At 39.8% G+C, this 25,610-nt stretch overlaps 1 protein-coding gene across 1 annotated transcript in view; it reads right to left on the reverse strand.

The window, feature by feature from the left end:
- Pappa2 (pappalysin 2) overlaps positions 1-25,610 on the reverse strand; it is a 236,401-nt gene that overhangs the window by 141,136 nt on the left and 69,655 nt on the right. The window contains exons 3-4 of the mRNA XM_021175322.3: positions 15,859-16,004; positions 1,883-2,176 (exon numbers count right to left, since the gene is read on the reverse strand). Coding sequence (XP_021030981.1) covers positions 1,883-2,176; positions 15,859-16,004 — 440 coding nt within the window. The remainder of the gene's footprint in view (positions 1-1,882; positions 2,177-15,858; positions 16,005-25,610) is intronic.

Genomic DNA, 25,610 nt, shown 5'->3' on the forward strand with positions numbered 1-25,610 from the left:
CTTCTCTAGAAAGAAATTCAGACATAGAAAAGGGAAAGCAGAGACTTGCTTTTCTCACAAGCAAGGTCATTACTATATTCTCAGGTTGTCGTGAAGTCACAGGATTGTCCTAAGACAGTGGTTCTCAACCTTCTTAGTGCTGTGAACTCTTAACACGGTTCCTCATGTTGTGGTGATTCCCAACCATAAAATTATTTCATTGCTGCTTCATAACTGAAATTTTCTGCTGTTATGAGTTGTAATGTAAGTACCTGATATGAAGAACATTTGACATACAACATCAAAAGGGTTGTGATCCACACATAGAGAACCACTGTCCTAAACTGATGGTAACCTCCTGATACATAGCCCTGTGACCATGCCCAAGGAGGGTGAGTATTCACTGGAGATGCTCAATAGAGAGGAAGCTGAAATGTTTAGGAAGCTTTAGGGATGGAAATGATGTCCCAAATCTTACTGCCAGAGCCAGCAAAATCCCTGTGTTCATTATACATTTCATCAGGTTGAAAAAGAGTGATCTTCATTTCAAGCACTTTTCTATTTAGACAAGACCAACCTCCCATTCTGCTTCTCAACATTGTCTCTACCACATTTAAGGGTGACAGGTACTTACAGAGTCTCTTCCTAGACTCTGTATCTCCAGGTCCATCTCTCTATTCCTCGCTGAGGGAGACAGAGGTGCTGATGCTTATGAATTCAATTTATTGCTGACAGCAATAAAATTTGGAGAGGAACATCTTAAAAGTTTCTAGGTAGTGTATAAAGACACGGGACAAAAAGGTTGCCTTCTTTTACCACTCGAGTAGGTGATGAAATCAAAGTAGTTAGCAGCTTTAATTATAATTATAGCCAGCGTTAGAAGAGTACTGATTGCTACTTTTTGTCAGAAATAAGGAAAGTCTGAGACACAGGCAAGAAGGAGGATCCAGAAGAAGACCCCAAGAAGAATGAGGCCACACAATGTAATTTTCACCAGATCCAACAAGACACCATTTTAAAAATGAAATAATATGATTTGGGGCATAGTACATAAAAGGTCAGCTAAGGGTCAATGTTAAGTTAGAAGAAAAATCTGATTTTTTTTTTTTACAGAGGATAAAAGGGATTTGGTGTTTCACTTAATCAAGTCAGCTTGTTTTTTTTTTTGTTTTTTGTTGTTTTTCATTTTTTTTCATTTTTTATTAGATATTTTCTTCATTTACATTTCAAATGCTATCCTGAAAGTCCCCTATACCCTCCCCCCCCCCCCCCGCCCTACTCCCCTACCCACCCACTCCTACTTCTTGGCTCTGTTGTTCCCCTGTACTGGGGCATATAAAGTTTGCAAGACCAAGAGGCCTCTCTTCCCAATGATGGCCAACTAGGCCACCTTCTGCTACATATGCAGCTAGAGACACCAGCTCTTGGGGTACTGGTTAGTTCATATTGTTGTTCCACCTATAGGGTTGCAGACCCCCTTCAGCTCCTTGGATACTTTCTCTAACAGTATCTGAAAAAGTAATGAAGGGATGTCTCCACCCAGAGATCTGTCATTCATCACTATCAGACTAGAGAGCCTTTAGGGTAGAGGCTTCAATGAGAATCATCACGTTGTAAAGAGCTGAATAGATCTCAAGAGGGTTTCCAACTTTGCCCCATTTTATTCAAGACAGAAATGTGTTTCACTTTCAAGCTCTCATGAAAGAGAATCCAGTCAACAAGACCATTTACTATCTCAGTATTTTGTCAAACTTCAAACAAACACATGGAAAATATAGGAATACCCAGCACAAAGTATTCATGTGACATGAATCTTCCTGGCTTCCTTAGCTACAGCCTACCAATTCCCAAAGACACTAAATGATCTTAACAGGAAACAAAAACATCTGGCTTGTGGTGATACCTGTGTAGCTCATGTAGTTATTGAATGGAGCCCCTGGGAAGAGGGTGAAGCCACAGGTGTCATTAGCTGGCTCTGGGTCCCGACACAGCTTGCTCTTGGGTGTGGGAGCAGTGTCAGCACACAGGTCTCCTGTCTCCATGGATGGCACTGTCTCTCTACAGGGGTCATCACAGGATTCTCTTTCACTGACTCCTTTGAATACATGGTAGAGTCCCAGGACATGTCCCACCTCATGGATCATGATGTTGGTGTGGCCAAGCATGCCATAATAGGTTGGGTTGAGGACAACACCACCTGTAATGGAAAGATTGCAAAACACCTTTGAGAAAAATAAATGAACAGCAGCTACCCTTAGTTATACCTTTGACAAACACCAAACAGTCCATCTCAACCTCTACAAAAATAGTTTATAACTAATGTAGTGGCATCTAATTATGTTCTATGGACACCTTCAGAACTAATCAGCAGACATTTCTCTAATCTCTGTCATTGGGTCTTTATTGTGAGCAAACATATATGTATGAGAGGTGAAAGATCTTCAGCCCCAGGTATAAATTAAATCACTGAAGGGAGAGAAAAATGAAGCTATAGTTGCTAACCTCAACAAATATTTCTGAGTTAGTTCATTCATTAGTATTTTAAAAGCTTGGCTGGAGAGCCATTACTATGGGCAGGTGCACATGAGGTTGGGATCCAGGGAGAAGCATACGGAGAGATGCCTAGTTCCACTATATACTCTCTGCCATTACCCATCTTGTCTCCTAGAAGCTTTACTGCCTGTAAAGAGGGGGTGACCGTGCTAACATCAGTGTACTGTAGGATTATTTGGGAACTGTGGCTATGGCTCAGTCAGTAAATGGTTGATTTGTAAGTATGAGTGGCTATGCTCAGATCCCTGCTACTCATGTGAAATCGACTGGAGCAGGAGCACAAGCTGAGTTTCAGCATTAAGGAGGTAGAGAAGGGAAATTCTTGAGGCTTGCTGGCCAACTAGTCTAGCAGAACTGGTGAGTTTCAGGTTAGATAAGATCTTCTACATCAATGTTTGGGTAAAGAATGACTGAGGAAAACATTGACAACAGTCTCTGGCTTCCACACATAAATGTGAATACACACATAATAAATGAAAGGGTGTTCAATACACACTAGATGCTTAATAAATGAGTTAAGAGAATTACTTGTCCACAATTGATCAAAAATGTAGAGAACACCTGACCATGAAATGCTCAGCTCCAAGTGGTACATCCATTGACAACACCTTTGGTTCAGGGAACATCTTGGAAGACAGAATTGAAAAACTGTAAAAGCCAGGGGACCTAAAGAGCTACTGCAATATCATGTCTCATATTATAGGCTAGGGAAACTACACCCATGAGATTTCAGCATTATGGTTGCCTAAAACAAGACCTGCAAATCGGTCACACCAGTTGAGATGCCAACCTCAGTGGGAGAAATTTTGTGGAAAGTCACCCTTAAATGGAAAGGTACAAGCAATTAATGACTTCTCAAAGAGGAAGAAATTATCTTCCCCAGGAAGAAGTCTTCTAGTTGGTCATTTAATACTAACTATTCATCCCTGATAACGTATACATAGGAAAACCACTAAATATTCTCACAAGGTTGTATTCATATTTGTATGTATTCATATAACAATAAGAGGAGTGAGAAACAAGGGGTGGATCTGGGAGGAGTTTCTCAAATACTGACATTGTTGCTTAAGTCTTTGTTATCTTTTTCTGTTGTCATAGTCTCCTGCATGTCTTACCTCCCTAGGATGTAAACAACAGAATTTCAAAAGCACCACCCAGAAGATCCTTTCCTGGATATGGATTTCTAAGGGCTGTGTCATCTGAGTCCTGAAGGAACTGAGAATTGGCCAGTAAGACAAGTTAACTGAACATTGACATCTTTACTTTCACAGTATCAACAATACCCATTAACACATTAGCCTAAAAACAACTCAGAAGTTGAAGGAAAAGAGATAAAGATGTGTTGGGAATGTGTAGATGTAGATGAGTCAGATAAAATTGATCATCCTATCTTTTTGAATATCAAATTTTAAGGAGGGTTTATGAAATCAAAAGCAGATCGATTTTATATCATTCTAGAAGTAGATTTCTGAGGAAGTGTCCCAGTCCTATAGAAGAGTGGCTGGATGGAGAGGAAGTGAGAGGAAGTGGGGAAGATAACACAAAGTGACAAAGTGACACCTAAGTCACCCAGGTGACTACATGAGTGCGAGGCTGTGATGAGAATGATGATCATCTCAGGTGGTCAGCCTCACCATGGACAAAACAGACCATGGTCTGAAATAGAAATTTCTAATTTCTTTGAAAAGTTAGTTATGTCAAATGATGTTTTGCTGGGGCACAGAGGTGAAAGGATGTTTTCCTGAAGCAGACACAGGTGAAAGAAAGGATGTTTTGCTGGAGTAGTCACAGGTGAGAGATATTTGTATATAGCAAACATGTGAAAGGATGCTTGATGAAGTAGTATAAATATAACCCCACAGACACTGGGGAATGAACACTGAGCATTGGTTTGCTCTGCCTTTCTATTCTTTGCAAATAACATCCATGTGCTGGTTTGCCTTACATAGCATTGTTGAGCTCCAGCAATGGTGACTCCAGAGAGAAACTTGCCCAAGAACTGCTTGTGGGGTTTCTGCAGCTTGCCACTTCCATGACCTCACCTCAGGCCAGTTGGCTAGCCTTGCCGTGTTTCCAGGATTCAACTACAGCTGCTGGTTCATGCCTTGTATCTGCCTGCTGGAAGGACTGGATTGTACCTGCTGAGTTGTATTTGATGTTTGCTATGGGACTGGACTTCTTGAGAAAGATCAAGCTTGCCTCCAAAGAACGATTGCTCAACAGGTCCACTTCCTCTACATCCTAATAACTTCTCTTCCACTACCCCTGCTAGGGAGGTAGGCTAGAGGAGAAGTTCAACCCTTATTAAAAGCAGGTTGCAAAACATTTACCCTACAGTGGTCCCTCTGTAGTCTGGATATATGAACCATCTTTCCAGCTAGATGAAGCCTCGAGTGAAATGAGAGTCAATTGAGTACATTCCTACTATTCACTAACATGGGTGTTCAAAACAGAAGTCAAGGTCAATCATGGAGTACATTTATACTTGCTGCATGCTTGCATGTGTGCATTGAGAACTTGACTCTGAACAGGGCTATTACAATCAACTTTCAAATGCGGCACAGAATGAATGGAACTCTCTGCACTTAGCAACTGGCGACCATGTGTGGCACAGCTGTTCCTTAATGGACTTGCAGGAGGAATGCAGATGTGCCTACTTAGAAGGCCTTTCAGCTTTGATTACGAGGAACAAGCTAAAAAAGTAAGGCAGAGTTGTTGTGTGGTCTTGGGAATGTTGCAGGGGAAGAAAAGAGAGAGAAGTTGCCGATGAAAAGATGACTCTAAGCTGTGGAAAGCCAAGCTTCCAGAGTGATGCTATGTTCCCAAGTTCTCAATGGTTTTCCCCAGGACCAACACAAGACTGCCAACTAGCTCATGGTAAAGAGATTTATTCTCAAAGCTATTTCTATTTAAAAAGAAACTTAAGCAATTCGAGTAAAGGGTACTGGTTGGCATTATTTTTAAATGATTCTGTAAAACTTTTAGGGTTGAATGTTATATGCCTGTAAATCAGGGAGTCCAGAGCTGGTCTGTAAGTGCCTATATAATTATTTCCAGTTATTTGCTACCGTACACTTCCCCCCCCCCCAAATATATTGTCTACAATGAAGGAAGAAATGTGTAAAAATGTGCCTCAGTGTCTAAGGAAGGAGTACTCTTGAGGAAGGCAGGGGAAGAAAATGGCAAGGGTGGGTGGATAGACAGAAGGGAGGGGGAAAGAACGTAGAACAGAATGAGATCTGCAAAGAGGTGTGGACCTATCCAGAACCAGACAAGCGACTACACATCTCTAAGACTTCTGCGGCTTTATTAGTTCTGCATCCTGCATTCTCATTGGATGGACGCCTTTGTTCCAGACAAGGCAGAACAAACCCTGTATGTTCAAGATGAAATGAAGATTACAGAATCTGATGTCAGTTTTATGTCCCTGTGTGCCCTTTCAGCTACATCTATCCCTGGTTGTCATGCACTGGGGGCTCTCAAGTACTTCTGCCTCATGCAAGAAACGTGATCTGATGAGGTCAGCCTGCGGCTGTTACTAGAAAGGGATCAGAAAGGTAATAAGCTGCTGGTAATAAGCACCTTTGCAGTTCACTTGTTAATTAAGCTTGTGTGCATGTACCTCGTGTCATTTCTCAGCCAGGCATTGCTTTGGATTTGGTTTTTACTTTGCTTTGTTTCTGAATCAAGGATTCAATAATTGCCAGGATGGATTTTAAAAGAGAAGACCTTTCAAAGATTTTATATTTAAGATGATTATATTTTGGGTTTTGTTTTTTTGTTTTGTTTTGTTTTGTTTCCTTGTTGTTGATATCGGTGGTGGGTTTTTGTTGTTGTTGTTGTTGTTTTGTTTTTTTTTAGTTGTCAGTGTATCCTTTAACAGATGAGTCATCTCTTCAGACAGGACACACACAGAGGGAAAGAAGGAAGGATGGAAAGAGAGAGGAAGGGAGGGGGAAAGGAAGAAGGAGAGGGAGAGAGGGAGAGAGAGAGAGAGAGAGAGAGAGAGAGAGAGAGAGAGAGAGAGAGAGAGAGAGAGAGAGATTTTGGAATATGCAGTTCAAAATGGGATGTCTCCAAATTCCTAGACTCAAAGGTCAGTGAACCTTATAGAAGAGAAGGCAGAAAGTGTAAGAGCCATGGACAGTGAGGCCAGCGGGAGTATAGTCCTCTAAACTGACTGAGCAAAGCTCATATGAGCTCATTGAGACAGGAGCAGCATGCACAGGGACTGCACATGTCTGCACCAGGCCCTTTGTGCATATGCTATGGTTTTCAGTTTAGTGTTTTTGTGGGAATCCCGAGTATGTGAATGAGTGTGTCTCTGTTTCTTGGACCTTTTCCTGGGCCCCTTTCCCTCTGTTGGCTCTTCTTGTCCAACTTCAACGGCATGGTTTTGTTTTCCCATATTATAGTTTATTTTGTGATTCTTTGTTATTATGTCTTAGAAGTCCATTCTTTCCTACTGAAAGACTGAAAGGGAGTGGATCTCGATGGGAAGGGAGTTCGGGGAAGAATTGGAAGGGGTAGAGAGAGTGGAAACTGAAATCAGAATACATTGTATGAGAAAAGAACATGCTTTTAATAAATGGGGGAGCTGATTCTGTAGTCCACACATATAAGTGCATAAAATCTTGGTTGACCTTGAATATCAGAATTTGAAGTTCTAGGTGAAATCTGTCCAATATGTTTTGTTCTCATTATGGCCCAGGCAGAGCCTATTTCCCTCAAATGTTTCTCATCACTTGCCCTGTTCTTCCATGACTTATGAAGGGATATCCCTTTGCTCTTATGAACAGTTCTCCCATTGTAAGAAGTCTACAAACACATTTATTTGCTTAATAAAAGAGCCAACATCTTTCCATGGCATTAAAGACATCTCAGTTTTTTCTCCACCTTTTGCTATAGTTTCTGCCTTGGCACAATGATATACTAAGTCAAACAAAACTCCCACTTCCTCATCTAGTCCATTACTTATGTATATATTAATTTATTGATATTATAATATTATTGCACTGTTTCTCCCTTCACCCTTCCAAACTCTCCCATATACCTCTCCCTGCTCTCCTTCAAATTCATGGCATCTTTTTTCCCTAATTGTTATTGAACACACACAAATACATGTGTATGTGTATGTATGTGAATATATATATATATATATATATATATATATATATATATATATATTCCTAGATAAAAATTGTTTAGTCTGTCTGTTACTAGTATACAATGTACATTCTCAAGGCTGGCCAGTTGGCCCTGGATGGCCATTTGGGATGACATCTTCCATTCCTAGCTTTCCTTAGATGCTCTAGTTCTTTATATAGGGTTGAGGACCCATGGGCTCTCATCCATCCATTTGGTATATCCACTGGTGTCACCCTTGGTCAGCTCATGTTTGAGCAGTCATATTGATGAGGCTTTATAGGAAACTTCTCAGCAATTCATGATAAAGAAAATAAGCAATTCCATTGATAATTTAGCATGTTCAATTATATACCAATAATCACTACCCATCTTCATGCAGAAGAACTAATATTGGTGTGAGGAACCACACTTATCTCATTGAAATATAGGTTCTATATAATTTTTTCACTAATGATAAAGTAATGCAAACTTTCTGCCTAACTATAAAAAATAATCCTTTGAAATGACAATTAGACTGGGAAGAAATATTCAGCACTTCATACTTTAGATATGTTACTAGTGCTGTATTGCTTGCTATTAATTAAATTTATGGATTAAAATTTTCCATGTTAATCTAAGACCATGTGAAAGAGAGCAGAAGTTTTCATAAATTCTTTTGGGGACACAAAAGGAAAAGATAAATTTGGGGAGCACTACTGGAGCCATGCAGAACTCACCCTACTTCAAAGCTTGGGCAGGCTTTACCAGCATCTATTAGGGCATCTCTTAAGTTGTACATGGCAAGATATCCTCTCATTTCTGCCAAGAACACCCTAGACTCATCTGTCCTTCAGTGCTTATTTCAAGTGTCAGCTGTCTGGGAATACCTCCCATGTTGCTTTCGAAGAGTTTGGCATTTGTCTCCAGGGCCTGTCTAGCCCTCTGTGTTGCTGTGACACACAGCATAAGTATCTGTTATGTGTCCATCTTCCACTAGCGCTCTGTGTTGTTCTGTTCTAACTTTGTCCTGCTCCTGTATTGCCACAAAACAGATTCACCAATCACTCTTGAATGAATGTATGCATGAACACTTGAATGAATGAAGGGTTGTGACTATGGTATTAGTGACTAATATGGAAGTGCTGGTTTACCATTTAGTCAAATATTCTTTCTCTAAAGCCATAATGGTAACTCAGGTGTTATTTATAAAAAATTTTCTACCCTCCATTAGCATAGAACTGGAAAGACAAATATCATACTTGGTGCTAGAAACAGTGATGATGGCAAAGCAGAATGAGCCTCGGGATTCCCCCAGAGTGGAAGCCATTGGTAATCAGAAACTTCATTTGGTTTTCCAAACCGTGGGGTTGATGATGCTTATGTGTAGCTCTCTCAGCTCACCTTAAACGTGATGAGGTGTTGCACATCGACACAAACATAATCCTACCTAGCCTCGTGGCAAGACTGTTTAGAATATCCTCAATGTCTTTCTCTATCATGTGATGCCAGCTGTCTGCACTGGTATTCTCTTTGCAAATTACAAGTATGATTGAATAGAAAACAATAAATAGATACACAAGCAATTTCATACTGAATTGGAGCAGTGAGCCGCTCAGCCCAGCTTCTGAGAGCACTCTCATTCTTCAAAGTGCTAAAAAACAAAAACATCCATAGCTGCTTTTGCGATGCAATTTTGAGTCAGATTTCCAGGAGATAAATTACAAACATTGCTTCTATCTTTGCATGGAGATGTAATTCCTCCTCTAAATTGTTGTCCTGCTCCTCTATCTGTGAGCATTCCCAGCACACTCACCATATGCACAGTTTTCTCTGTATGTGTAGAGGTGACCAACCAGTTCTTACACCTGTGTGTGTACATACTTACTCTGTAAGTTTATTGCATGTATACAACTATATAAACATTATCACACTCAAAATATAGACTCAGCTCATCATTAAAACCTTCCTCCTTACTGGACATGGCAGTACATGCCTTTAATTCCAGCACTTGGAGCCAGCAGGATCTCTATGAGTTCAAGGTCACGCTGGTCTATATAAGGAGTTTCAGGTCAGTGAGGGCTACACAGTGAGACCCTCTCTCAAAACACAACCAATAAAATCTTCCTCCTATTATCCTCTCTCTCTCTCTCTCTCTCTCTCTCTCTCTCTCTCTCTCTCTCTCTCACACACACACACACACACACACACACACACACACACACACGTCTGTATCTTTCCTGTACCTATTCCTGTCTCATCCCCAAACTAACTACTGCCAACCAATAATTTGTTCTTTGTAACTTTATCATTTTGAAAGACTTCACTTAGGGATTCAGAAAGAACAAGTAACCTTTGATCCTGGATTTCTTCCCCCTTCCCCCACCCCCCCCCCTGTATAATACACTAGCTATGTGTCCATGTTGTTGCAAGTATTGATGCTTCATTCCCTTTTGTAAGTAATATTAGACAGTAGTCCATTACATGGATACTTTACAGTTTAAGTAACCAGTACCAATGGACATTGGTATGTCATTTCCACCTTTAGACTGTTATACATAAGGACTTGTAAATATATATTTGAAAACAGCTCTATCCATTTCTTGGGCATCAGTAGCAAGGAGTCTTATTATTGGATCATTAGCTAGGGAATCCTTATAGTCATAAGAAATATGCAAATTATTCCAGGTGACTATGCCACTTTCAGATTCCCACTAGCAATGTATGGCCAATCCAGCTTTTCTAGGCCTTCACTGTGATAGGTTTTCAATTAGTTTTTCAGATAGGTGGGTGGTAATAGTTGATGGTAGTCTTAATTTACATTTCTCTAATTGTTAAGGAGGTCAAGCTTTATTTCTTGTGACTATTGTTTAGCTCTGCATCCTCCTCATACAACATCTTTTCTTATCTATGCTTGTATCTAACTGAAATGTCTAATTTTTCTCTCTCTATTGAGCTTTGAGAACTTGAATGTTCTAAATAGTAATCATTTTCCAGATGTGTGCTTTTTTATTATTATTTTATACAGCTTGTTATTTCTTTATGCATTTGAGCAGACTCTGTCAGCAAAGGTTTTTGATACTGATGGAGCATAACTGGTAAGCTTTTGTTTGTAAACCATACTTTTAGTATTTTATATACGTACTTTTTGCTCAGCCCTATTCTGAACATTTTTGCCCATATTTGCCCATATTTGGCACTCTATAGTTTCACTTTCTACACTTAAGGATATGCTCTATTTTGACTTAATTTCTCTATAAGTTGCAAAGTTCAGACTGAGGCTCATTTTCTGTTGCCTGTGGATATACAACTGCTCCAAAACCACTAGTTGAAAATAATTATTGTCTATTAAGGCTGTATGTAAGTTTTATACAGTTCTGGCTGGCCTGAAACTCATTGTGTGGGCCACGCTGGCCTTGAACTCACAGAATAAGCCTTGCTCTGCTTCCTGAGTACTGGGATTAAAGGTATGCACCGTCATGTCCAGCCCAGTTCTTTCTTTTTTTTTTTTTTAAATAAAAGAATAGATTCCTTTCCTGTCGTTTTTATTGGTGAGTTTGTCTTCCTATAATTAATCAATTCACTTCCCCAAGACTTGTTTTCCCTCCTCAAAACCTTTTTTATCTGTTAATTTTTTCTAATGAAAGTTTATTTTCAACAAATTTATTTTTTGCCTTGATTTTACTACTTTCCTCTACTCCTTTCGTTGAGTTTAATAGGCTTTTTTTTCCTGGCTTGATATGTAGACTTTCCCCTTTTTTAATAATTAAAGCTGTATGTTTCCCCTGCTTGTGTCTCCATATGCACAACAGTTGTTTTATAACAGTTTTAATCATTTTATTTAAAAATAGTTCCCTGCTTCCACTATAATTTGGCCTATGGCTAATTAAAAGTATATTCCTTAATTTCTAAATAGTCAGAGGTTTCCTCATTTTTATTGTCTTATCATTTGATTTCTAGCTTATTTACAATGAGATGAGAGAGAAAAGTTTTATGACTTCAATCCTCTAAAATTACTCTGTGGTCAAGAACTCCTTCATTAAGTTTTCCATAGCAGATGTAAAGAATGTGTGTTCTGCTCTGTGTAAATACACAGTCTGATTCTGTTGAGCCAAATTTTTAACCATATCTCTCAGATATCTGCTGAATATTTATTTGTCCTATCAATTTCTAAGAAAACCATTTTAAAACCACCAGTTATGACTATAGTTTTGCTTGTGTTTCTATACATGGATTTTTTTTCAGACCATGTTAATTGCCACATCCAAATTTATCACAACTATATTTTCTAATTGAATTTATTCTTGTATTAAAAAATTAGCCTGGTATATTTCAGATACTACTACCTTAAAGTGTACTTCATCTGATATTAGAAAACTGCTTTCCTTTGGATTCGTATTGCCAGAGTACTTATTATATTTCATTATACTTTAACCACCTGTGCTCTTGTATTGGAATTTCTCTATTCGGGTTTCAGGGGTTTTGTTGTTTCTGTTGTTGTTGTTTGGGGGTTGATTTTTTTTTTTTTAGATCTTTTGAAGGTGTGTGTGTGTGTGTGTGTGTGTGTGTGTGTGTGTGTGTAGATAGCTTCACGTGAGTGTGGATACCCACAGAGTCCAAGAAGGTATCAGAACCTCAGAGATGGTTGCAGGTTATTGAGATTACTTGGTGTGTGTGCTGGGAACTGAACCTGCATCATCTGTATGTACTCCTAGCCACTGAGCCATCGCTCCCGCCTCACTCTGCTCATTAGTATCTCACTAATCGATACATCTTTAGATAAAAATACTGATCTAAAGAGTCTCATATGAATTGTAATTTTATGCTTAAAATGATATGAAATTGGTGCTTTAACTGGACAAAGAAAGGGGACCCTTAAATGCTTTAATTTCCTGTCCCCCCTTTTTATCTTTTTTAGCACTTTACATTTTATTTCTATAAACACACACACACACACACACACACACACACACATATATATATATATAAAACAAAGGCATTGTTGTATGCTTTGATGTTTTTATTCTCTTCAGCATCACCAGCTGCTTTGCCAATCTCTACCTGAGATTGTTTTCTTCCTGCTTCCTAATCTTTTCCAGGGTGTCTCTTGGCACTCAGATAAATTATCTCTGATTTTATTTATCTGAAATTATATATATATATATAACTTTTCAGATGGTATTTTTGTCAAATTTAGAATTCTATGTTAGCAACTACTTTCTTTAACATTAAAATGCTATCAGCCCAATACTTGAGGGCATGCAGTTTTCATTGATGAGACAATATGTCTGTCTTCAGACTTCTCAGATAGCCCATCCATTTTCCTACTGCCTAACCTGACAACTTTCCTTTTTGTCTTTGGTTTCCATCACTTTTGATGCAGTAGTCCAGAGAGACTCTTCTTTAACCCTGTTTTCTTTGGCATTTATAAAATATCTCTGATACATGAATGGATAACTTTTGTCAGTTTGAATGGTGATCAGTCATTCTCTCTGTGAATATTATTTCCAGTCCAGTTCCCTTCTAGCCTTCTAGAAATCCAGTTTCATTACCAATTTTAATGAAGTAATCTAATTTGTTGAGCATTTCCCAAGGTGGTTTCTTATTTTTTTCATCACCTCTTTCTCTAAGTTCAATTTCTAGAATTTCTTTTAGGCTTTCACTTCTTTATCACTCGCCTTCAACCAATTCTTGAATTTGAATACTAGCACTATTCTTTTAGCTCTAATATTTTCCTTGATGATTTCCTATACAGTCTAACTCTAACCAGCTTCCTAGCTCTTATGTATTTTTAGACATTAGCCAATTTTATACATTAGCCCAGTGTCTAATGCCTCTAACATCTGAATAATAGATTTGATCATGTTATCTTGTCCTTGTGGTTGAATTGGTTTTGTTTTCCTTCATTTGACTGTATTTCCTGAAAATATTAAGGGATTTTATATTGACTGCTGGGTACTATATATAAAATTATGTAGGGTGCTCCTGATGCTATTGTCTCCCCCAGCTGTTTTCCCTCAGTTAGGCAAGAGAATTTCCTGTAAAGATCGAGTGAGAAGTCTTCTGGTTGGATTCTAACCCCAGTGTAAACCAGCCCCCTATACCCTGGTGCAAACAGACATGGCTTTGGTGCTCCTTCTTAACAGCATCCAATTTCATTTTCTTTCCTTTCTCTCATGTGACTTGTCATAACTCCACTTTTTAGTCTCTTAGAAGTCATTTTGGAATTGGTTTCTAGGCTTTGGCTTTGATAATGCATCCTTAAATAATTAGCAAATATTCTGAAAGGATAATCATGAGTCGAACATTGGACCCACTGTGCTTTCTATCTCCCTGGGATCTTGGGCCTGAACTCTCTGGTTCTCTGGTGAGTCTGAAGCAAACTCTAGGCTGCTGTTTCTGCCCTGATTCTAGTCCTTTTACCAGAACTTTGGTTATTTCCTTAAAAGTAAGAAATATGGGTTATCTTATAGTACTCAATTATACCTGTTTTTCTTTCTCTGGGATTAGACCCCTTGAGTCCGCATATCTGATGCCATCCCATAGCTAATGTTCAAACAGTTCATCTACTTTTGCATTATTGGATGAGTCTTGATCATGCCTTCATATCTAATAAACTGACCAGACATTCAGTAATCTACTCCATCCCAACAACTCTTGTCAAATGGCCAGATTTATTTCCAAAAAGACCAGTAAAATCACTTTTTAAGATTTGAAATCGAGATCCAACAGCTGCTGGGTATACCTTGCTGTCAGAGACCCTCATACATCCACCAAAAAGGTGACCCTTGGAGATTAGAAGGGTGCTCCCTCACAATGCTTTCTAGTTTCTCTCCTACTGTTGTTTTGGGGGAGCAATTCAAATCACCCAAACTCACTCTTGATTGGATTATTTGACTTGGGACCCTCTAGTACACCCACTCTCATCAGATAGTCTACAATAATTTACAACAGCCTTCATGGAGAATCAGGATGCCTCCAGTTTATCTAGTCATCCTGGAAATGCATAACTGAAACCTGTTTGAATTTCCTAGGGGGTCTCCTTGAGTGTCTGAGCTAAGCAAAAGGCCCACCAGCTTTCTGATATAGTATTACTAAACCAGGTTTTACACTTTGGCCACCTTAGTGATATTTTCCCTTTTAGACCTCTCTAAGACTTAAAATGGATCTAATGAATTGGACCTAACCCCAGCAATTTATCTCCTCTCCGTGCAGGGTTATATAGCTGGTGTTTAGGCTTTTAGTTAATTAATTAATTAATTAATTGGTGATCTCACTCTGTTGCCCAAGGTGACCTTGAAATAGTGATATTTCTTGTCTCAACCATCCATGCCTAGCATCATATATACACCATGACACTGAGACCTAATTTTTAAAAATAAAGCTAGCTCCTTTGCAATTCTATACATATATATATATATATATATATATATATATATATATATATATGCTACATTCCAGCTGTTTTCTCCCCCGCACCCTCTCTTAAATCTCTCCTATCCCTATTAGCCCAACTAATGACCTGTTCCTTTCACAGGTTCATGACTATTTCATAATCCATTTATCATAACCATGGTTACCTATGTGACCATTGAGTTGTGACAACTACCCATCAGAGCCTGTTTGTGTTACCAGTGTGTATACACTGAAGGCAATAACTCTCCTTTCCCTGGATCTACATAACAGGATAGGGTGCCCTAACTCTCGCCTACACTTGTTTGGCTGTTGTTTCACCCATTCGTATTCAGACCCAGTACAGTCAGCAGTAGTTATTGAAAGTTCATGGATGCAATGTGATTTTTCTTTTTTGACTTTTCATTTGATAATATGATCACCAAACCACTACTCAGTAAGTAGTCCGGGCTGTCCTTGAATGTATGTCAATAGCCCAGGCAGGCCTTGCAATCTAATCTTTTAGCACCAACATCCTTTGTTGCTAGGATTAAAGGCCTGTACCACCAGGACTGGTCCTATCTCTAGACTACAGAATCAGTTTAGAGCATTCTGGGTGTTTTTGATCTACCACCTCTTAGTTTTTACATTGAAACATTTTTATTAACTTCCCCAACAGTCATTCTCAGCTTAAAGTTGTCTGTTCACTGTCTGCATATTTCTCACCTTTCCTTTTCCCCCAGACTCACTTTCATAACCTCTCCTGAGATGTCTTTTCTTTTATCTACCACTGTTCTTCCCTTCACTTACCCAGGTGACTGAGAGCTTCCTTGTCCCAGGGCCATGTGGCAGAACCTGCAAGGTCTTCCCGAACTGAGCTGGCAAAGTAGACATTAAGGAAGTGAGTGCTGTTGAGCTGCAAGGCCTCCTTTAGTTCCTTCACACTCATGTATGCCCTGGGGAGCAAGCACAAAGAGGGAATGTCACACCATAGGGTGCAGAATAGCAGGGCCAGATCTGATTACTGTCATGGTTTTTCCAGTCACCAAAGCCTTTTGGAAGGGTAGACAGGCAGAAGCATGCCTTTTATGAAGTCCAGGAAAAGACACTAGTATACATTGGAGATATTTATCCCATTAAGTGAAATCCTTCTGCTTTGAAATACCACAGTATCTGCAGGAAGCCACCATGTTGTCCTTACTTCCTTTTCTTCTTCTTTTTTTAAATTAGATATTTTCTTTATTTTTATTTTTTTAATTAATTAATTTATTTAGTGTTTTTACACTCCATATTTTATTCCCCCAACTTCCTTCCACATCTGTTCCATATCACATACCTCCTCCCCACCCACCTGTCTCAAGGTGGATGCCCCCACCCCCACCCCACTTAACCTCTAAACTCCCTGAGGCCTTCAGCCTCTTGAGGGTTAGGTGCATCATCTCTGAATGAACACAGACCCAGCAGTCCTCTATTGTATGTGTGTTGGGGACTTCATATCAGCTGGTGTATCCTGCCTGTTTATTGGTCCAGTGTTTGAGAGATCTCAGGGGTCCAGATTAATTGAGATTGCTGGTCCTCCTACAGGATTGCCCTTCTCCTCAGCTTCTTTCAGCCTTCCCTAATTCAACAATAGGGATCAGCTGCTTCTGTCCATTGGTTGGGTGCAAATATCTGCATCTGACTCTTTCAGCTGCTTGTTCGGTCTTCCAGAATTTGGTCATGATATTTTCTTTATTTACATTTCAAATGTTATCCCCTTTCCTGGTTTCCCCTCTGAAAATACCCTATCTCCTCCCCTTCCCCCTGCTCACCAACCCAACCCTCCCTGCCCTTCATGGTCCTGGCATTCCCCTACACTGGGGCATTAAGCCTTCACAGGACCAAGGACCTCTTTTCCCACTGATGACCTACAAGGCCATCCTCTGCTACATATGTGACTAGAGTCATGGGTCTCTCCATGTGTGCTCTTTTGTTGGTGCTTTAGTCCCTGGGAGCTCTGGGGATACTGGTTGGTTTATTTTGTTGTTCCTCCTATGGGACTGCAAACCCCTTCAACTCTTTGGGTCCTTTTTCTAGCTCCTCCATTGGGGACCCTGTGCTCAGTCCAATGGTTGGCCGAGAGCATCCACCTCTATATTTTTCAGGCACTGGCAGAGCCTCTCAGAAGACAGCTATATCAGGCTCCTGTCAGCAAGCACTTGTTACTTTCATTTCTTCATGTTCACTGAAAATGTTTCTTCCAGATCCACCCAGTGATGTTGATGAATTCTTTGGTCTGAGAATTTTCCTCTGGATGGTGAAGAAAGCCTGAGCCTCTCAGTTTCCCATACTGCCTGATCCTTATGATGGCAGGAAGTTTAGTTATATATCTAATTTTTATATGACTATAGCAACCATTGTTTTTTAAAGGAAATGGTTCAAAAGTGTCTAGAAAACAAGTTATAAGAGATAAATGTTAGGAGAGTTTGGGGAGTGTAAAACATCATAAAACTCCTACAAATGCTGCTGACACTGTGTATTAATTTCTTTGTTGTGTCCCTTAATCTATAGACAGTCTTCCTCTCTACTCCTATCTCCTTATGATAATAATGTATGATCTAATTGATGTCTGTGTTGGCTAGTTTTTATGTAAATATGACAAAGGCTACAGTCATCAGAGAGGATGGGACCTCAATTGGGAAAATGTTTTCCTAAGATCAAGCTGTAGGCAAACCTGTAGAGCATTTTCTTACTTACTGATGGATATGAGAGGGCCCAGCCCACTGTGGGTGGTGCAACTCCCAGGCTACTGATTCTGGGTTCTGTAAGAAAGTAGACTGAGCATGCCATGAGGAGCAAGCTAGCAAGAAGCACCCATCCATGACCTCTGTAACAGCTTCTGCCTCTGTTTTCCTGCTTTGAGTTCCTGCCCTGACTGTGTTTGCTGATGAACTAGGAAATGGGACTGTAAGTAAAGTAAATCCTTTCCTCTTCTGTTGCTTTTGGCAGTGGCATTTCAATATAAAACAGAACATCAACAATAGAAAACCTAAGACAGTGCCTTCAAATCACTAAACAATTTTATATGAGTACTTACAGAATTGAGGGCCTATTAATATATGACTCCCAAACATAGATTATTGATGAAGCCTTTAATTGCCTATTGGGTTAAGAGTGGGCCCCTATTGCTGAATGCACCACACACTTAGAACACACAACTCAGAAGATTCAATCTGGATCTGTCCCAAAAGCCTCTTTCCTGTGGTCTAGCTTCCATGGTTCCAGAAAATACTATGAAAGCTGCCAAAGGAGTGAATCAACTAAGCAGTCCTACCAAGCTGCAACACCCATGAACCACAACAATTACCAGCATGTCAATATATTCATAAAGGTACAAGAAGTGACACTTAAATATCAGTGATAACCCACAGCTAGGTAATTGGATTTATGGAAGAGAATCATGCCCGGTACTGGAAAGTTAGCTAGCCTCCTGAGGCTAACACATTCCTGGACCTTAGAAACAATGCACTCCTGTCTCTTTCTAAATCATCAAGCTTTCTTAAAGCACTCTATCAGTCAAGCTTCTCTTTACAGCAAATGGAGACCATCACAGAAAAACCACAACTGATCACAATGCAGAGACCAGTGAATGGAGTGGGGCCGTTCCAAGGTATACATTTCCATTACAACTCCTGCGTCTATGAATCAGGGGACACTACAGAAGAAAGGGATGGAAAGAATCAGAGGAGAAGGGAGTTTGTCATAATGTGTCCCGTAGAAATGTCAGAAAAGCTACACATGTGAAGTCTTGCCAATATTGCTGCCTAAATATGACCATGACCTGACAAAAATGACACCAATAGACACTTCAACATGAACATGGTTTGGGGGTCAGGGATAGGGATGGGCAGAAGCTCACAAGACCTCAACCATATATAAAGAATAACAAGCACATTAGGAAGGCCAAGAGCAGGAAACATCGTCTTCCCCAGGAAAGAGCACACCCATCCAATGCCAAATGTTCACATTTGAAAATATATATACAAGTAACATTATACATAATGAGTTGTTATGAGTATTTATATAATTGCAGAAGGACCAACTTAAAACAAACCACAGTAGTCCTTAAACTTACTAAGTACTTCCAACAGTGGTCATGTTGTGCCATCCTCAAAAGAGGAAAAGCTAAAGCCCCCTTCTTACAGCTAAAGCCAGGCAGACTTAGGTTTCAAATCTCTTTTAGGATTAGGTTTCATGGCTGCTATTCTACCATATAAGTCATAAGCTCTGAACACTCCCAGCTCTCATTAGGACAGCATGACCCCTCTTCTATGGCTTGCACTGCTTCCCAACTACACTGTCTGTGTCTCTTATTTAATGCATGCATAGAAAGTGCTGGCATTCTGAACCCAAAAAATGGAAATCCCAGAAAGGATAATTTTTATGTTTCTTGAAACAGAACTAAAATGAGGAAGGAAAGCAAAGAAAGAAAGAAACAAACAAACAAACAAACAAAAAGGTCACACTGTAAATCTTAAGATGCTTTGCAGAAAGGAGTTATTAAATGGTAGTTTTATTCATTTGTAATATATTGGAAAATATGTCTCAGCCACAAGCAATCATCTAAGCTCCATGAGGCACTGTTGGATTGATCAGAGGGATATTCCTTCAGCCATTTTCCTGGAGACACGATGTTTTGGGCTCTTGCCTGGTTTCTCCACACTTACTCACATTCTCTTTTCTCTTTTCTTTACTTGTTTGTTAAAATAATGGCATTAGGTTTTTACTGATGGTTGGGGTGATGGTGACATAATGAAAATCTTTTCTGTGGAAATGCTTCAATAAATGGGGGTTTGGGAGAAGAGATGAAACTAGAGAAGAAGTGGGATTGGATCCGATTAAAGTCAGCCTGCGAGAAGAACAGGGCACCCGGGATGATGGTTGAACTCTGTCTCTGTCCCTCTTACAGGTTTCCAGTTAAAACTGAGATGTGGTACTTTAACAATTTGCTCTCATTTTTATACTTACTCACTTTGCCTAAATTCCCCTGTTCCTGGCATGGTTTCCTTGAGCTATCTGTGTGTTACAGGCTTTTCTGTTCTGTTTGCCAGTCTTGGCCACCACCCATCTGTCCTCTCTCAACCCAGCATTTCTGTTCATTTCTCCTGAGCATCCTCCAAAAGGCCTCTTGCTCCTCCAGCAGCAGTAGTAGCAGTGGGGGCTGGCTGTACTCATCTCCCTTTCTTCCTTGTCCACCTCTTTCCCCAGCCATAAATTACTCTTGCAGATGAGCATGCTGGTGTGATGCTAGTGGCAAACTGGGTGTGGTTTTTCAGAATTCTATGCTCCACTGAAATATATATACAGGTCAGTAAGTTTTAAGGAGAATAAATTGTTAAAACTCTAGAGACGGTTGTAAATAGCCCTTAATCAAATTGATAAGGAAGCATTTATTTTGCTGGAAAAGACTGTTGTCTACATCTTTGTCTAAAGCCAGGAGTGCTAAAGTGTAGAAGTCAGTGCGGCTGCCTCATATGTATGTCAGCTTGTCTTCTGTAACATGCACAGCGCTTCAAACATTACTCAGAGTTAATGAAGATAAATGTCTTAGCTTCTGAACTAACCAATGTACCCAGAACTTGGCTCAGAATTGAGAATGTATCAGTCAATGTAGTTCCTAAATTCAAAGTCAAACTTCTTCCTACAGAAATGATTTATTAAGAGGTAAATGATGTTGGCAGTCAGGGTGGTCCAAAAGTCTCCAAAAACATTTTAGGGTATGGCTGTTGTCTTTGGTCACCTCCCAAAGGTTGAACATAAAACGCTATGTACTGCAAACACAAGACCCAGAAGATCCAAACTGGATCTGACCTGAAAGCGTCCTTCTTGAGGACTACCATTCATGGTACTAAAAGGTGCCGAGCAAAGCTAAAGGGAAGGAGAGAAAGAGCAGTTAAATGCTCAAGAACAACATGGACCAGCATGTCAAGATATCCCTAAGGGTACAATAGTGGCATGAGAACCTTGATGATAACCAATAGCTCTCTGAACTTAAGGCTCACTCAACAAGAGAAAATCAGGCCCTGAGGCTATTGGAGCCATGAATCTTGGAGGAAAACTTACAACCAGCATTTTACTAAACCAGCACAATTCCTCACTACATTTTAAATATTTATCCTTACACCCACAGATAAATATAGGTCTCACCTCTCATCAAAGAATCTTCTCTTTGCAACAGATGGAGACAATTACAGAAAACCACAACCAACTAAAATGGAGAGAAAAAGTGATCATGTTGTACCCAGCCACACAACTCCTGCACGTAAAGCTTAGGGATCAGAGCAGAAGAGGAGGCTAAAAGATTGTAAGTTCCAGAGGAACAGGAAATGTGTCATGAGATTGTGTCTTCTAGAAATTTCAAGAGAAGCAGCACCCACAAAGTTCTATCTACATGGATGCCCCAATAAAACCCAAACAAGGGTGACACCAATAGACAGGCTAACATGGAAGGAGGAAGTCTCACAGGGCTCCAAGCCTAGACAAAGGACTATAAGCAATTAAAGAATGTTGAAAGCACACCAGTCAGAATGGCTAAGATCAAAAATTCAGGTGACAGCAGATGCTGGCGAGGATGTGGAGAAAGAGGAACACTCCTACATTGTTGGTAGGATTGCAAGCTTGTACAACCACTCTGGAAATCAGTCTGGTGGTTCCTCAGAAAATTGGACATAGTACTACTGGAGGATCCTGCAATACCTCTCCTGGGCATATATCCAGAAGATGTTCCAACCGGTAAGAAGGACACATGCTCCACTATGTTCATAGCAGCCTTATTTATAATAACCAGAAGCTGGAAAGAACCAGATGCCCCTCAACAGAGGAATGGATACAGAAGATGTGGTACATTTACACAATGGAGTACTATTCAGCTATTAAAAAGAATGAATTTATGAAATTCCTAGGCAAATGGATGGACCTGGAGGGCATCATCCTGAGTGAGGTAACCCAATCACAAAGGAACTCACACAATATGTACTCACTGATAAGTGGATATTAGCCCAAAACTTAGGATACCCAAGATATAAGATACAATTTGCTAAACGCATGAAACTCAAGAAGAACGAAGACCAAAGTGTGGACACTTTGCCCCTTCTTAGAATTGGGAACAAAACACCCAGGGAAGGAGTTACAGAGACAAAGTTTGGAGCTGTGACGAAAGGATGGGCCATCTAGAGACTGCCATATCCGGGGATCCATCCTATAATCAGCTCCCAAAAGCTGACACCATTGCATATACTAGCAAGATTTTGCTGAAAGGACCCAGATATAGCTGTCTCTTGTGAGACTATGCTGGGGCCTAGCAAACACAGAAGTGGTTGCTCACAGTCTATTGGATGGATCACAGGGCCCCCAATGGAGGAGCTAGAGAAAGTGCCCAAGGAGCTAAAGGGATCTGCAACCCTATAGGTGGAACAACATTATGAACTAACCAGTACCCCGCCCCCCTGAGCTCGTGTCTCTAGCTGCATATGAATCAGAAGATGGCCTAGTCGGCCATCAGTGGAAAGAGAGGCCCATTGGTCATGCAAACTTTATATGCCTCAGTACAGGGGAACGACAGGGCCAAGAAGTGGGAGTCGGTGGGTGGGGAAGTGGGTTGGGGAGCATGTGGGAGACTTTTGGGATAGCATTGGAAATGTAAATGAGATAAATGCCCAATAAAAAAAAGAACAACCCCCCCAAAAAAAAAACAAAACAAAACAAAACAAAAAAAAAAGAAAGAAAAGAATGTTGAAAGCAGGAGATACAGTCTTTCTCAGGAAGACCCCTCCCCACTCCAACTGTTCCCAATACCAAATGGTGGGCCCTGAAATCATATAGTTACAAGTAATATTATACAGACTGAGGAAATTATACATATATACATATATAATTAAATATAAATTATACAATATAATAGCTATATATTAATATACATTATATTTATTATATTGTATTAATATATTATTTATATACATACACACATATATGTATATATATATATATACATATATATACATATAGTATAGATACACATATGATTAATTAAAGAAAAAGTGGCCATGAATTTGAGAAAGAAAGGGGGATACATGGGACAGTTAGGAAGGAGGGACAGGAAGGGGAAAAGTTATATAATTCTATTTTAATTTCAGAAGCAAAATATATTTTAAAGGAGATAACTACATTTAGTGTTTGAAAGATGGTGAAATGATACAAATAATTGCTAGAAAATTCACAAGGTTCATGAGCCAATCCGAACTTTGAATTAAAATGGAGGAGCTACATATATTCAGTTTCTGCCCAGATCCACCTTTACTTACATTCTCCCATCTCACCATAAAGATATCTTGCATATGAGGTAGCACTCACCAGTAATTCCAACACTTGAGAGGCAGAAGCAAGAGAATCTCAAGTCTGAGGCCTATTTAAGATGCAAACAGCATCAGAAATTAGCATATTGAGAAGCAAGAGATGAATATATGACAGACAACTGTTTACTCTGGAACCGCAGCCTCTCTTCCTATAGTCAGTGTGTGTCTCTCCGGAGGAGGGGTGCTGTACAAAGTTAAGAACATGATCCCCATCCTAAAATAAATCCCAAATGTCCTCAAAGACTCTCACTCTATTTTCTTGAGAAAGAACTTACAAAACTCTGGGATTTGGGGATGTAGATGAGTCTAAACCTTTCTACCATCCAGCCTCCACCCTCAAAGTACTGATTTTAGCATTTCCTAGCAAACCATCATAATTGCGATGGGTTTTGTCTCCTACTAAGTTCTTCTTGTTATTAGCTGCCCATCATGTCAACCACTTAATTCTCTCTTTCATGACACCATCTCCTGCTACTCCACAATCACAAAGGATGTCAGCATCTGTCTTCCTCTTCATCTCAGGACCTCTGCATGTTAGGAATGTCAACATTATGTGCAATATCCACAGACAACAAGGTATAACTCTTGACTTCCTCCTGCCTCATGGCACACAATCCATTCTCCTTTGGCCATCATTCTCATTACTCCTTTTTCTTAGGCTAAACTTTTCTTTAAAAATGCTGTACTTATATAGATTATTCACTTGATACTTTCATTTGTTTATAAACATCCCGTCTGTAGGATTATTTATAATCTTCAATATTCCACTTTGTCTCAAAATACTCAATCTTTTATTCTTTGGATTCTTAGTAGCTCAGCATGCCTTTCTTTGATAATAGAATGAGGCCACTCATCATGAATTCCATCACACCCACATGCACCCACACCCACACTTAAATTTATTTCCTTCTTCACTTATTTCATCCATTTGGTCACACAGGATGAGGTTTTCTGAGTAAACTATAATTAACACTTTCTTTTTCCTTTTTCTTTTCCAATTCAAATTCCCTAAGAAAATTATTTATTCATCTTCCACTCACCCGCGCACCCCTAATCCAATTATAACCTGGTTCTCATCTATATCACATTATCAGAATTGCTTTTATTAATGTCAATGACATCTTCATTTTCTCCCACACAACATTGAAAATAAACCCAGCCACTGTGGTATTGAAACCCTGTGTTGCATTTTGTATTTATTAGCTACTTGGTCTGCCTAAAACTCTCTACTTCCTTTACTTGATAACAATGCATTTTCTTATACTGTCTTCTGTTTTCTGAAACCAACTCTTCCCTACCTCCATGGTGGGTACCACTTCCTGTTTTTGCTTCTCATCCTTCCCAGGTATTCTGCACAGACCTTACTCACTCGTCATATTATCCCAAGGAATTCTTTACTCATAAGCTTCTAGGCTTCATCAGTGCCCAGATAATTCTCAAATTATCTGTATATCTACTTTTACACTCCCTGGTGACCTCACAGATGTAGTCTTTACTAGCATGCTTAACAAGCAGCTCTCAAAGGATAAAGCAAAATAGTCAATAAACCTAAAACTACTCAACATATTTACACAGCAGGTAAAGAAAAAATAAAGCAATATTGAGGGCTGAGAGGTTGCTCAGTCATTAAAGTGTTTGCCTCAAAATCATTGGGACCCAAGTTCAACCTCCAGAACCCATATAAAATAAATCTGATATAGCAATGTGTGTGTTTAATCAGTAGACAGAGACAGGTAGATTCCTGACCAGCCAGTCATACCTACACAGGAATATGCTCCTCCCAGAAATCAGAGATGTCAAATAAAAAGTTCAGCACCGCATATGACATACCTCATAGTCGCTGGCCAGAGTGTCTCAGAGACCCTCAAAGCAATACAAGTCATTGCCACTCTCCCTCCCCACCTGCAAAAGCCATGCGACAACAAAGAGGAGTGGGCAGACTTACTGTAAGAGCCAGAAGACAGGAAGGATCAGGGTAAAGCAGTATCTTCTGACTGCAGCAATGCAACCATGAACTCAGAGCAGCTGGGGTTGCCTGCATAAGACCTGTACAAGAGCAAGCCTTTCAAACTCCAGCATCAAAGAAAAGAGAGCCTTGAGGCCACAGCCCTAGTGAGAAAGCATTTATTGGCAGCTGATGGCTGCTAGGGAAGAGAGAGAGAAAGAGAGAGA

The sequence above is a fragment of the Mus caroli genome, unplaced genomic scaffold (assembly GCF_978045245.1).
Source record: "Mus caroli unplaced genomic scaffold, Mus_caroli_1 scaffold_1, whole genome shotgun sequence".
NCBI classification, from domain to species: domain Eukaryota; kingdom Metazoa; phylum Chordata; class Mammalia; order Rodentia; family Muridae; genus Mus; species Mus caroli.